This window comes from Panthera uncia, assembly GCF_023721935.1.
Source record: "Panthera uncia isolate 11264 chromosome C1 unlocalized genomic scaffold, Puncia_PCG_1.0 HiC_scaffold_4, whole genome shotgun sequence".
Lineage (NCBI taxonomy): Eukaryota > Metazoa > Chordata > Mammalia > Carnivora > Felidae > Panthera > Panthera uncia.
Genome location: NW_026057585.1, coordinates 92395278 through 92409429, shown reverse-complemented (window position 1 = coordinate 92409429; position 14152 = coordinate 92395278). Strand labels below are relative to the sequence as shown.

Sequence of the window (14152 nt, the reverse complement as noted above, 5' to 3'; positions counted from 1 at the left end):
GTATCTCAGGCCCAGAAAGATGAGTTCATTCTTGAAGGAAATGACATTGAACTTGTATCGAAACTCAGCTGCTTTTGATTCAGCAGGCCACAAGCGTTAAAAATAAGGACGTCAGGAAATCTGGGGATGGTGGCGAGGTTTCTGAAAAAAGGAACGGTTCGGCAGGCTGATGAATAAGGACTAAGTTGTCCAGCTACAGAAACTGCAAGATGCCAGATAATTTTTCAGACCTACTTGGCATATTTTAAAGATGCGATAAAAGGCATATTGATTTGGGCGGGTGGGGGCGCGGGGAAGAAGCGAGCGAGGAAGGAGAGGCTGGCTGTCAGAGAGGTGATGGGGATGACGCGGGGGCTGTTTGTTTAAGCTCTGGGAAACTGGGGAGTTGTTGCGGGCTACTTTTTTTACGTTTGTTTATTTTTGAGAGAGAGGGGGAGAGAGAGGGAGAGGGTGCATGTGCGCGGGGGAGGAGCAGAAAGAGAGGGAAAGAGAGAATCTCAAGCAGGCTCCGTGCTGTCAGTGCAGAGCCTGACATGGGGCTCGAGCTCCCGAACCAGGAGATCGTGACCTGAGCTAGAGATTAAGAGTCAGGCACTTAACCAACTGAGCCACCCAGACGCCCCAGGAATGATGGCTTTTAAACTGGGAGCGTCATAGACCTCCTTGAGAGGACTCCTCTTCCCAGAGAAATGCACGGAAGCTCACCGTTTGGAATCTACCTGCAGGGAGTCGGTGGCCCCAGTGAAGCTCTGTCGATTTGTAAAAAGCTAGGGCTAGTGCAGTAGACAGAATGGCGGTCCTCGAACACGGCCCCGTGCGAATCCCCAGGACCTGATGCTATCTTGTGGCAAAAGGCACTTTGCAGATGTGATGAAGTTAGGGACTCTGGGATGGGGGAGGTGCCCCTGAGTTATCTGGCGGGCTCTGTGCCGTCGTGGTGCTCCTCGGAAGAGGGAGGACGGAGTGGGAGAAAGACCTTGATGATGGAGGCGGAGGATGTAGCAATGCGCCTTGAAGCTGGGGGGGAGAGCCCACCAGCCACGGCGGCTACTGGAGGCCGAAAGGGGCAAGGAGACAGGTTCTCCCCTCAGAGCCTCTGGAAGGAACTGGCCCTGCCACACCTTGACATTAGCCTGGTGAGACCGGTTTCAGACCTCTGACCCCCAGAGCCGACAGAGGATAAACGCGTGTTGTTTTAAGCCACTAGATGTGTTACAGCAGCCACAGCGAACTCGCGCGGGGCAGGAGATTGTTCCCGCAGAGACCCACGCGGGGACGTCGCAGCCATTCGGCAAGGCCCGCTCCAGCCCGAGGTCAGGAGGCAGGGTGGCGTGGTGCAAGAGGGCTTGCTGTAGAGACAGCTCGAATCTGCGTCCCTCCACCGACGGGCCGTGGCACCTGATGAAGCCACACGCCGCTCTGAGCTGCGTTTCTTCTCTGCAGAATGAGGGCAAAAATGATACTTCGCAGATCCGTTGTTACGGCCGAGTTAAGGTTTGCAAAAGCAGCGGGCGCGTATGAGGCACTCGACAAACGCCGGTCCCTTTTCTCAACCAGATGGTTTGGCACCCCTTCCACATGTCCTACAAGCGACAGCGGTGCCTGGGCTGTACCGGCCGCTGACCGTTCCCGAATCCTTCCCGTGACTCGGCTCCCGCCCTCTCCTCACGCGGGGACCGTGTTCTCTAACGCTTGGTACATGCTTCTCCCATCCCAGGGTCCGGATTTTGGCTACGTGACTCGAGGGCCCCAAACAGGAGAGGTTTCTGACCTCGACTCCTTTGGGAATCTGGAAGTGAGCCCCCCGGTCAAGGTTGGGAGGAAGAAATACCCTCTGGGCAGGATCCTCATTGGCAGCAGCTGCTACCCCAGGTGAGGAGGGGAGGGGCGGAGAGGGGTGGCCCCAGGGCCACAGTGGAAGCCCTCCCTACTTGCTTCCGACCCCAGGGCCTTGACAGACTCCAGGGACTTGGGAACTGTGGGGGTCATCGGGGAAGGCCTCGCTGAGAAGGCAGCTCTTGAGCGAAGGCCTGACGACAGTAAGGACATGGCTGCGTGGAGATCTGGGACAGAGGGCTCCTGGCAGCCGAAAGAGCATGTGCCAAGGCCCTGAGGCAGAACTGAACTGGGTGTGTTCAAGAAGGCCAGAGGGGCTAGAGCACATTGAGAGAGAGCAAAGGGCTAGATCAGGAAGGACCGTGGAGGCCAGAGCGAGGAGAAAACTGAAGCCCAGAGAGGTGAAGGAATGTCCCCGAGGCCACACAGCTAATCAGAGATCATCCGCTCAGACGGGACCGGCTCTCCACGGAGCTGTGAGCCATGTTTACCCACAACGCCAGCATCTGGGCTGAGCCAGTGGGTTTTGCTTCCCGAGGCTAAGCTCTGGTCTTATTTGCCGTACTGACTCGGTGCCTCAGTTTCCCCCAACACAACCGGGATGGCAATTCGTAAAGTCCCCCAGTGTTTGAGGAGACAGTTAAAGGCGTCCAGGCTTCTGAATCCCTTCCCTAGCTGAAGAAGACCCCCGACCCCTTTGCCCAGCCTCCAGGCCGTCGGAGATCTCCCTGTTGCCCCCCGCCCCCCATAACGCCCCCTTCATCCTGTGTCGGCAGCAACGAGAGCGAGGAGATGCACCAGGCCTTGCAGGACTTCCTCAGCGCCCAGCAGGTGCAGGCGCCTGTGAAGCTCTACTCCGACTGGCTGTTTGTGGGCCACGTGGACGAGTTCCTGAGCTTCGTCCCGGTGCACAAGGTGCAATGTGGGGGGCTGCCTGGAGGAAGGCACACACCTCCGCCCTGGGCTCCCAGGTTTTGTTCAGCGCTCGCTCTGCCTGGGATGGGGGGGGGGGGTGGGCCTGGCCTCACGTGCCGGACTAGCTTTCCCTCAAGCCCAGGAGGGGGCCAGCCTGGGTCCAAGCCCGCCCTTCTGGGAGCCCCAGGGGCAAAGCTGACCTCTGACCCCAGCGTTTCATGCCTCCAGGGCTTCCGGCTGCTCCTCGCCAGCCCCAGGTCCTGCTACAGGCTGTTCCAGGAGCAGCTGGAGGAGGGCCACGGCGAGGCTCTGCTATTTGAAGGGGTCAAGAGTAAGTTGGCTGTGCCTTGCGTTTCCACCCGGGGTCCTTTCTCTGCCTTCGCGTGGCCTCCTGTTGCCAGGTGGGGGCACCTAGAACACCTGTCCTCTGAGCACCCGCTGTGCGCCAGACATTGTGCTCCGGGCCAGGGGTGCTGTGTGAACAGGGCAGACGAGCTCCCTGCTGCTGCTGCGACGGCCCGCAGTCCTGGGGAAGCGAGTCAGGAAAACAGCCGCAGCACAGGGGCTGGAGGGTATCTGGGACGAGTCCGAGGGAGGCTTCCTGGAGGAGGCAAAGAGCAGGCAGGAGCATGACGAATGAGCAGGAGTTCACCCAGTGGGGTGGCGGGATGAGAGGAAGAGAGGTAGCGCAGACAGAGGGAACCGTCAATGCGAAGGCTCAGAGGCAAGAGAGAGTGAAATGTGTTTGAGGACCCGCATGAAAGTTCAGTCTGGCTGGAGGTAATCTCAAAGTCCACAGATAGGGGCTGGTGTCAGAGGTCAGTAAGTCACGGCTGAGAGTTTTTACGTCGTCTCCGTAGAATGTCGTGTTGCATCAGGCAACGGTTAGACCTCTGTTTGCCGTTCGCTGGATGGGAATTTTTTGGAGACAATTTAAGGGGGTGAGAGCCACACCTTTAAGGAGAACTCGCGCTGAGAAAATATGTTCGTTAAGGCACGTGCCTCCCGGCTGCGCACAACAAACCTACCTGTTAGGAATTCTAGCCGCCCCCATTTTATAGATGGGAAAACTGAGTCCCCACCGTGCCCACCAGGAGGACGGAAATTGACCTCCGAGTTCACCTGCTTTTGTTTTTTTCTTTTTCTCCGTGCCAGAAAAAAAACAGAAAATAAAGGACGTTCTGTCCAACGAGAAATTGAGAGAAGATAATTCGTACGTGCAGGTACCAGCCTGGGTGCCGGAGACGCCACAGTCCAGGCAGACCTAACCACCCGCCCCCACCACCTTCCCTACCATCAGAGGCACAAGGGCGGAGCCTTCCACCAGCTGCCCGTAGGCTGGGTGGCAGGTGGCTCCGGGATTCGGGTCAATGTGTGTGGGACAGAGAGAGAGACTTCAGTCACCACTGCAGGAACACACACGAGTGATGCATGGAAAAGAGGGGAAGCAAAATCGGGAAAGCTGGAGCCAGAGAAAGATGGGGGGAGCTCTCAGAAACAGGGACAGAGGCAGGAGAGAGGCCAAGTGCTAGAGTGACCGGAAAGACAGGGACGCACAAGCAGAAGCAGGAGGCAGAGGGACTGAGCGGAGCAGAGCAGGAAAGGAGGGAAGAAAAGGAGGGGCCCGTCACTGCCTCCCTGACCTCGTCCCTAGTCCTTCCCTTGGCCAGGCCTCAGCCCCAGACTGTCCTCCTCCGCGGCGGTCCCCACCCCTCCTTCACTCCCCACCCCACCGCGCCCACCGACCCCTCACCACCCCCCACCCCCTCGTTGCCCGCCCCACCCCTGCCTGAGTCGGCCCCCTCCACCCCCCTAGAAATGCATTGACTGGAACCGGGAGGTGTTAAAGCGGGAGCTGGGCCTGACCGAGCGGGACATCGTGGACATCCCCCAGCTCTTCAAGCTCCAGGATGACCTCCAAGGGAGACTCAAGGCTGAAGCCTATTTCCCAAACATGGTGAGGAGGGGGGCTTTGGTTGGGCTCGCCTTTGCCAGTGGCCTCAAGTCAGGACCCCCAGGTGTGGGTCCAGGGGGCTTGGCTGTCTGCTCGGGGCTGGCGTGGCCGTGTGCCGCCCCCAGGGCGGCTCTGGGCGGCTCACAGCCATGACGGTGTGGGGTTCCCGCTTCACAGATGAGGCACAGAGAGGTCGGGCCTCCCGCACAAGGACACACAGCTGGCGACATGGGATTTAGAGCTGGAATTCGAACCAGGGGTCTGGCTGCAGAGCCCACACGCTGACCCCCGAGGCACTGCCCGCTACGGATTTCCCGGCGGGGGCAGGGGGGCGGGGGGACGGTGTAGGTGTGCCCTTGAGCAGGCAACTTACAAGCTGCTCTCCGTTTCAAGTCCCATTGGGAAGGGGAAAAGTCGGGGGCACCATTTCAGACTGGGTGGTCCGGGCAGGCCGTGAGGCTAGCACTGCCTGGGCTGGGCGGATTCACTCCTCTGACGGGTGAACTTGGGGGGGGGAGGGTGGATCCCACCCTGGTCAAGAACTTTTAACTGTGACCCCCTCCTCGCCCACCCCAAGACCGTCTTAAAGCCATCCATGGCACTTCTACCATCCCCGTGCCCTTCCTCTGTCTCTCCAAAGGATACCCGAGGGCCGGGCAGAAAGCCCAGCTGGGGCCCTCAGCTACCCTGTCCTGCTGGGGCTGGGCCAGTCCCGGCACAGTGGACGTCAGACTGGTTTCCCCAGGTCCCTGGGGTTCCAAGGCAGCGGTTGGGATTTTTTTCCGTCTTAGGCATTGAGGTGCTACAGAAGATTTTATTTAGAAGAAGAGGTTCCATGGCTAAACCAACAAGGCAGGAAGGGGCACCTTGAATAAAAGCCCTTGGCCCCAAGCATTTGTTTCTGCCTGTCAGTCCAGCCAGGTTCCCCAGGCAGGAAAGAGGGTGGATGCCACCAGCCGGGGGGGTGAGGCCATCGCAAATGAAGTGAGACCGGCGACCGTGGGTGCCTTCGCTGTTCGAGGCCCCGAGCAAGAGTCGTGATTCCCCCCCGCCCCCCGGGAGCCCACGGTGGGAGCGGGGAGGGCGTGGGTGTGGAACAGGCAGAGAAACTCAGAGGGCGAGACCCCCCAGCACGGGCTGTGTCTGAGTGGTGGCAGAGAGTGAGATGCCTTTCCACGACTCCTGAGCCCTGGAGACCGACTCTGCACCTGCTGCGTGCCAGCACGGTGCCCCGTGATCCTGACGTCTGATTGTCACGGCAGCGGCAGTGTGTTTGGGCTCCTTTTGCTGCTGCGTCTCAGAGAGGGAAAGTGACTTGCCTAAGGTCACACAGCTATTGAGTAACAGGGCTGGGAGTCGAACCTCTGTTGGCCTGGAGTCAACACCTTTGTCCTTTCTCACCTCCCAAGATAGTGGAGGGAATAATCATTTCCATAAACTTCAATATCTGGAGAGCGCTACCAAAAAGGTGGTCATTTGTGCGTCCGTTCAACAGGTACTTCCCAAGTGCCTTCGTTATGCCAGGCGCCATGCCGGCCGCTGTGGGAGCACAGAGGGGGAGCACCGAGTGCCGCAGTTCAGGGACTCGCGGGCAGCTTCCCAAAGCGGGTGGCATTTGAGCTGGCCCTTGAGTCGCAGAGAGTTTTCCAGAAGGTGGCAGGTGGGCGAGAGCATGGGTCCCGGAGTCTGCCAGACTTGGGTATGAGGCCTGGACCAGGCAGCCCACTTGACCTGCCTGGGCCTCAGTTTCCCCCTCTGCGAAGTGGGGCTGCTGTTGCTGAAGGTCAGAAGAAAAGGGGGCCCCTCGGAGGGTGATGCGGGCTGCACGCCGGCGCCCCTGACCCGGGGACCCCGCGTCTTTGCAGGTGAACATGTTGGTGCTGGGGAAGCACCTGGGCATCCCCAAGCCCTTCGGGCCCATCATCGACGACCGCTGCTGCCTGGAGGAGAAGGTGCGGTCCCTGTTGGAGCCGCTGGGCCTCCACTGCACCTTCATCGACGACTTCTACGCGTACCACCTGCGGCACGGGGAGGTGCACTGTGGCACCAACGTGCGCCGGCGGCCCTTCTCCTTCAAGTGGTGGCACATGGTGCCCTGAGCCCATCCCCCACCCCATCCTGTGCCCTGAGCCCATCCCCCCCCACCCCATCCTTTCCTTCCGAAGCTCCCGGCCAGACACTCTGATCCCCTGCAGTGTGGCATCGCAAGAGCTCTTAGGGACATTTTGGCCCCCTGGGCGTGGCCGCCTTCCAAGGCAGCGGCTTGCTTCCTTCCGCTGTGCCCTGTGGGGCCGTCGTCTCGCGGTTCAGGAGTTCGAGCCTCCCATCGGGCTCTGAGCTGACAGCACAGGGCCTGTTTGGGATTCTCTCTCCCTTTCGCTCTGCCCTTCCCCAACTCTCTGTCTCTCAAAAATAAATGAATGAGCTTAAAAATCATAATAAAATAAATAAAAATTAAGGCCAGATCTTGGCTCCTTAGCGTCCGAGATACTAAGAAAACGGCAGTTTTCATGTGCTCGTGGCGGACGTGTGATGGTGGAAGAGGAGGGCGTCCAAAGCCTCTTCCCTCAGACTATGCGGAAAGGGACCCCCAAAAAACCCGGGTCAAAATGTGCTCCTCTGACAAGAGTCAGCTGCTCCCCCTCCAGAATGGCTGGGGCAAAAATGCACGTGTTTTCTGTGGACCAGAAAGGGGACCGTGCACAAGGGGGAGTCCCGTATGAGGTTGTCCCCAAACCTTAGAGCAGCCTGGAGCTGCCACCCACCTCAGCAGACGGAAGGGAAATGTTTGGCTGCATTGCTGGGGCTGCAGAAGGACCGAGGGACAAGCAGGTGGCTGAAGCAGACCTTGGCACCAAGACAGGTGCAGGGGAGCGTCCCCCGGCCACCTTGGGGGGTGAGAACCTCTGCGAAGGACCAGGGAAGCCCACGTGAGAGAAGACACCGGCTGTGAGTCCTGCCGGCCCCACAGAGCACGGAGCCGTCCTAGGACAGTACCCGGGAAGCCAGAACTTTCGGACCATCTCCCCTCCCTCCCCCAGCTACTGTCCTGCGGCTGCTGTAACCGATTACCACAAACTGGGCGTCTTAAGACCACAGAAATTTATCCTCACGGTTCTGGAGGCCCGGGGTCGAAAATCGGTTTCACCAGGCTGAAATCAAGGGGTGGGCAGAGCCGTGTCCCCTCCGGGGGCTCTGGGAGGAGTCAGTTCCTTGTCTGGCTCCTGGTGGCCTCTGGCATGCTTCTGGTCCCTGCCCGTGGTCAGCCTGCCTTCTTTTCTGTGTGCGTCGAATCTCCCCCTGCCTCTCTCTTATAAACACACTTGTCATTGCATTTGGGGTCCTCCCAGAAGAGCCAGGAACAATCTCCCCATCCCAAAGTCTCGTGGTCACAGACTCCGGGGATTAGGACCCGACATCTTTTGGGGGCCGTGTTAACCTCCCGCAGGTTAGGAACCGCTGTTTCCGGATGCGACAGGTGGGGGAGGCGGAGAGAAGCGTGGCATCCCTTTCCCACAGCTTGCAGCTCTGCGCCTGCCTTAAACCCTGACGGGAAAGGGACAAGACTTTGGAAAAATTGAGAGCTAACGGACACGTAACTTTGTGTAAGGCTAAGGTGTACAACGTGTTGATTTGATATATACAGAACGATCACCACCGCGGTGTTAGCCAAGGCCTCCATCACGCCATGTGATTATCATTTCTTCCTTGTGGGGGCAGATTTCATCTTGTAAAACCACGGCAGAGCGTTTCCTTTTGTGTGGGGTTCGGCTTTTGAACTTCTGCGTTGAAATTGTCCGGGGCCTGTTTTACGTCTGGTTTCCGGAAATGGATTCACAGAGGGAGATGTGCCCGCAGGTGGCGGATGGGGACCGGGAGGGGGTGCCCTCAGGAACCACAGGGGACAGGGGAGGGAGGGGGTGGGGGCAGCAGGAGCCAATGCACAGGGATGTGGTGGCCACAAAGATTCGGGGTAAAACACGAGATACTCTGGGGCTGGGATAGGCCCTCGGGGTTGTCCTGAATTAAGACAAGCAGCCTGCCCTTTGTCCCCCCTCCCATTGGAGGAAGCTCCCCCCAAAGAGGGGACACGGCCTTGGGACCTGGCGTGGACGATTTCGGGGGGGGGGGTTGCTGTGAGCAGCCGGGGGAATGAGCGCCTGCATCCTGAAGGGGTCACGTGGTATCATGGCATCCGTCACAGTGACCTAAAGTGACCACAGGACCCGGATACCTGAGTGATGAGGCAGCCTCACTGAGAAGCCGAGGGGGACCGTCTACACTGAGCAAACGTGTAGGGAGCCGTGGGAGTCCAGGTAAACTAGGCTCGGTTTGGTCAGAAGCCCACTCAGTTATCTTCTCGAGGGCCGCAGGGGTCATGTAGTCGTGCACATCGCAAGAATTTATTGAGCACCTACTATGTCCAGGACGCTTCTGCGGGTGCTGGAGATAGGGAGCCCCTGGAGAGGAAGCAGGGTCCACTCTAGATCTCTCCGAGTCCCTTCCATGCCCAGAGGGGTCTCCACCCTCCAGGCCGGGAGCGCTCGTCCTCACGGTGCTCAGAACCCCCACACAAGGCAGGGCTACCCCAGGGCAGCGAGGACGGCAGAGCTCCCAGGCTGTCTGGCTCCAGAGCCCAGAGCCCAGCCCTCAGCGACCCCCTCCCTCGTCCGACCATCCCCTCCCTCCAGCCCCCCTCCCGGCCAGCGTGTGTGTGAGCAGACGGGCGGGGAGGTGGGTGGGTGCGGGTGAGTGCATACATGGGCTGTATTTTGCCGCTTTCAGCCCAACCAGAAGGGCCTTGGGGGGGTCTTCCTGGCCAACCCGCTGCCTCCGAGAGCCCCCTAAACAAAGCCACCCCTGATAGCTACGCGGCATGCTTCCGGCTTCCAAAGAGGGAGGTTTCTCCTTCTCAGTCCTGAATCTAAGAAGCCTGGCTGACCGAGCAGTCTCCACTCAGCACCCAGCGGGTCACGCATCACAGCGTTGTGCGTCAGGGCAAAAGCCCGAACCCAAATACGTCTGCAGAGAACGGTGTGGCCCTGCTCGGAGTACTATGGAGCCACGAGCAAGGGTAAGGGTGCTTTTCACGTGCTGCTAGAAAGCGCTTCCCTCCGAGTTACATCATCCAGTGCAAACAGCGGGATACGGACCCTGCAGAGCACCCACTGCCGTTTACATAAAAATAAGAGGGAGGGGGAGGATATGGACACGTGTGTGCTTGGTCCCGTGCAGGAGGCGCCCTCTGTTGCAAGCCTCTTTGAACTCGGGCCCATGTGAACGAGGTAGCTGTTCAAGAATAACCCGTAACAGGGGCACCTGAGCGGCTCAGTCGGTTGAGCGGCCGACTTCGGCTCAGGTCACGATCTCGCGGTTTGTGAGTTCAAGCCCCGCGTCGGGCTCTGTGCTGACAGCTCAGAGCCTGGAGCCCGTTTCAGATTCTGTGTCTCCCTCTCTCTGACCCTCCCCTGTTCATGCTCTGTCTCTCTGTCTCAAAAATAAATGTTAAAAAAAAAAAAATAAAAAAAAAAAAAAAAGAATAACCCGTAACATGAAACGTCAAATGTGGAACGAACACACAGCTTTCAAGTCAGCTGGTGAGTCTCTTGGGCCGGGGGAGGAGCTCTTTGCCCAGTGAGCTCAGGGAAGACGGGGGGGGGGGGGGGGGGGGGGGGGGGGGGGGGCGCCGGCGACCTGGGCTCCACAGGGGCCCCTCCATTCGCGCGTGCCATCCGGGCCCTCGCTGTGTTCCCTCCGGGAGCGGCTGACACCTCTGTGGACAAGGAGCGCCGCCCCCCACCCCCCGCCCCCTCACCACCTGGGGATGGGCCGCACCCCAGACCTGCCGGGCCCAGGCATCTAGAACATTAACGAGCCTCCCGATCATTTTCGCAACCAGCGTGTGGCCTGGGAAACGCTGGTCCAGCGCTTGGCCGGGCTCTGCTCCTCGTTTGCCAGGACAGACACACGCCAGAGAGGCCCCAGAGCCGGGCGATGTCGCCACACGCTGCCATCCTGCCCACCCCCCCACACACCCCACGCCAGCCTCCCAGCGCCCCCCTTGCTCCCAGCTGAAGGCCAGAGACCTGAGCAGCCAGCCGCAGGTGCCCTGGATCTGTGGGAACTGGCTGCCTGATGGATTAGTGACGACGGGGCTCAGACCCCACCCCACCCCCACCCCCCATCGGCAGGTCTCAGTGGAGCAAATCAGTCACACCTGGGCAGCTGCTGAAGCCTTAACAAGGCAGGGGTGGGGGGGGTGGGGGGGCCGGAGAGGCCCTGAGCCCTTAAGAGGGGAGGGCAGGGGTGGGGGGAGACCCCGGGGTTATCTGAGGCCGCTGTGCTGAGGGAGGGTTGTCGAACGGGCGGCCACCTTGGAGGCCTTAGGCATGTCCTTCCAGAGCCTCGTCCACCTGTCCCTGGACGGCCCCGTCCATGCCCTCTGCGTGCTGGGTGTGGACATCTGCTTGGATCTCAGTGGGTGAGGAGCTGGCTCCGGGGGTGGGTCTGAGCAGGGAGGCTGGTGCCTGTCCCCACCCCCCCCCCCCCCCCCCCCGCCCCCCACCGGGGGTGGCCCTAGGCTGCGTGGGGGTTGGGGGTAACCTCCCTTCCCTGCGTCTTCGGGTCCTGCCTCATCTCAGGGAGCCAGGTGTGGGTGTCGAAGGGCCCCCCGGTCCTGACGCTGCGGGGTTCTGACCCCATTCCTGCGTCTGCCCCGTGTGGGCTGTGGGACCTTAGCGAAACAAGTGCCTTGCCTCTTCTGTCCTCTTGCCTGTGAAATAGGGGTGGGGCTGGCTCTCCAGGAGGCCATAAGGATTGAGTGAGGGGGGCTCCTGTAAACTGGAGCCTTAGTTGGGGGGGGGGCTTAGTTTGGGGGGGGCCCCCCCCCCCCCCATCCCCAGGACTAGGTCATGTTTCTTCCCCTGTAGGGATCCCTTCCAGCTTAAGCCGCTCCTCCCTCCATGGGTTTATAAATAAGATGCAGCTTTGGTAACTTCTGGAGGCTCGGTGGGAGGGTGCGATCCAGGCTAGAGCCTCCGTGGGAGGGAGAACAGGGCTCCTTGCAGTGGGGGGCGGTGGGAGTGGGGCTGAAGTTGTGTGAGGACCACAAAAGTGCCCTAAGGAGAGAGAGGGTGAGGGGCTGTCCCCTGAGGTTCTTATGCCCTAGAGTCTGTCTCCTGGTCGGGCCCAGCAGGTGTGCCCCGGAGAAATGCAAGTCATTTACCATCAGTGGCTCTCCGGGGGTCTTGGTTGACATCCACAACACGTCCCCGTTAATGACCAAGGAGGAGACGGCCACCACCCGGTGGCCTCTGTCTGATCCCATGGATGTCCTGGTGAATATGATCTCCCCCAGCTCTGCCCCCGATGGTGACAAGGTAAGTCTGGGGGCGGGAGGTGGGGGAGGGGAATCTCATCTCCCAGGGGAGGGAGCTGACACAGCCCCCGCCCCGGGGGTCTCCCTCCTGAAAGCTGGTGTTTCCTGGGCCCAGAGTCCGTGACAAACGCAGTGCAGGTGTTCGGCATGACCTTCGATGCCTGTGCCAAACCTGCGAGGTGGGCCCTCGGTGACCCCATTATACAGACAGGCAAACAGACTCACTGGGTGAGGAAGGACCCTGCCCAAGCCAGTGACCCGCAGAACCGGGATTCAAGCTCAAGCACGTCTGTCTTGACCCTGTGTGCTCCTGACCAGACACCCGGCTAGCTTCCCAGCTAGCTGCTTTCAAAGTCCGGCTCAAAGGTTCTAGCAGCAAAACTCAGATGGGCTTTCTGGCTAAGGCTGCTCTTCTGGGTGTGCAGATCTTAGTGGGACGTAAGAGCTAATGTGTGTTAAGTGCATGATGTGTAATGGGTATCTTGAGTTACATTTCGAGAGGTCGGCCTGCCCCTCCTCTTCCACATGAGGAAACTGAGGCACAGAAGGACTGCTCTCGACCTAAATGACAGAACCCGAGTGGGGCAGATCTCGAATGTGAGCCCAAGACTGTGCTCTTTCTCCTGGGCATGCTGTCTCCCTAATGCCCTGGTGGTGTCGGCTGGGTGGGGGGGGGGGGGGGGGGATCAGTTCCTTGTAGGGCAGGCTCCTCACAGATTTGGCACTGGCCGTGGGTCTGGGACGGCAGCTGATGGCACTGCAGGGTGATTGGAAACACCACCCAGACCACACCCCCTGCCAATTAAGTCAGCCTCTGGGGCCGAGCCCCTGGCTTCTGTGGGTCACAGTTCCCTCCAGGTGACTCCAATGTGAGGTGAGGGTGAGAACACAGGTGAGGCCTGCTCAGGACTAGGGCGCTCGGCCAGCAGAACCTGCTGGAGTGGTCCGCTGGTAATTGACCGATGACAGGAGGGTGGTACACACCCTCTTCCGTGCTCTGTGCCCAGGGCTGGCGACTCCCTAGGAAGTGGGTGGCATGCTTGAGGGCAGCGTGGCTCACAGGTGACATCCAGGGCTGCGATCTATCCTGGCTGAGCCCGGAGGACCTGAGCAGCGTTCTCTGCCCGGGGCTCAGCCTCCAGAACCATCAGCAGTGGCCCGCTGGGGAGACGCTGACCTTGGAGGACCTAAATTTCCATTTGGGAACAGGTGACGGGTCACAGGCACGAAAGCATGGCCCCAGCTACTGGTTCGTTCTCTGGTTTGTCACGAAGCTCTGTGGTCCAGGCCACCGGTGGCCAAAGGGCAGGTCTTTGTCTAAAGTAGAAAGGCCGCCCCGGAAACAGTCTGGTGCAGGACGTGGGAAAGACCGAGTTCCGATTCCAGTCCCCACTCTGGGTGTCCTGCTTCCTTTTGAGTAGTTTGACGGTTGGGGGATGCTTGACCTCTGGAGCCAGGCGGCCTGGAACTTCAACCTTGTGCTGCCGCTTCCTAGTTGAGCGCTGTAGGGCCGAGTGCCTTGGTCTCTCTGACCTTGGGGTAGAGCCCACCTGCGTGGGGTGTGGTGGGGCCACCGTGTGGAAGTGCCTGGTGGGGTCGTGGCAGGTTTTAGACGGGACTGTGACCCTGCCCCAGCTCCCAGATGTCAGAAGCTGTAAGAGGGGACCAAAGTCGAGTGGCTGGACTTGGGTACTTAGCCGAAGTCCTGTTCCTGTCCCCTCCCCTCCCGTGGGTTCTGGCTGCTGTCTCCACAGGTTCTGGTCTCCTACTATCTGCCTGATGAGGAAGTCCCAGTGGCCACGGCCGTGCTCTGCCTCACTGGCATTGGTGAGTATGTTCCCACGCCAGACAGGGAGCAGAGGGGCTCTCCCGGCAACAAGGTGTCTCCCGTGGGTCCTGGAGGGGTTCACTCGACATGCCTGTTCACACGGTCCCTCAGAGCTCAGTCACTGCTGGCCTCGTTCTCGGAGAGCAGACCTGGGGGTTTCCCTGGGCTTCCTCGTTTTCCATACCTACTCGTGGCCGCCTCCCGCCTCCCGCCTCCCGCCTCCCGCCTCCCGCCTCCCGCC

General features: G+C 60.1%; 2 protein-coding genes across 2 annotated transcripts in view; both read left to right on the top strand.

Annotated features, from left to right (window-relative positions):
• PADI4 (peptidyl arginine deiminase 4) overlaps nucleotides 1–7164 on the top strand; it is a 32975-nt gene extending 25811 nt beyond the window's left edge. Inside the window, exons 11-16 of the mRNA XM_049617974.1 lie at nucleotides 1718–1872; nucleotides 2613–2751; nucleotides 2980–3082; nucleotides 3907–3974; nucleotides 4568–4708; nucleotides 6571–7164. Of these exons, the coding sequence (XP_049473931.1) occupies nucleotides 1718–1872; nucleotides 2613–2751; nucleotides 2980–3082; nucleotides 3907–3974; nucleotides 4568–4708; nucleotides 6571–6804 (840 nt within the window). The 3' untranslated portion in view covers nucleotides 6805–7164. The remainder of the gene's footprint in view (nucleotides 1–1717; nucleotides 1873–2612; nucleotides 2752–2979; nucleotides 3083–3906; nucleotides 3975–4567; nucleotides 4709–6570) is intronic.
• A 3869-nt stretch (nucleotides 7165–11033) lies between these two features.
• PADI6 (peptidyl arginine deiminase 6) overlaps nucleotides 11034–14152 on the top strand; it is a 22428-nt gene continuing 19309 nt past the window's right edge. Inside the window, exons 1-3 of the mRNA XM_049617975.1 lie at nucleotides 11034–11186; nucleotides 11901–12084; nucleotides 13838–13910. Coding sequence (XP_049473932.1) covers nucleotides 11095–11186; nucleotides 11901–12084; nucleotides 13838–13910 — 349 coding nt within the window. The 5' untranslated portion in view covers nucleotides 11034–11094. The remainder of the gene's footprint in view (nucleotides 11187–11900; nucleotides 12085–13837; nucleotides 13911–14152) is intronic.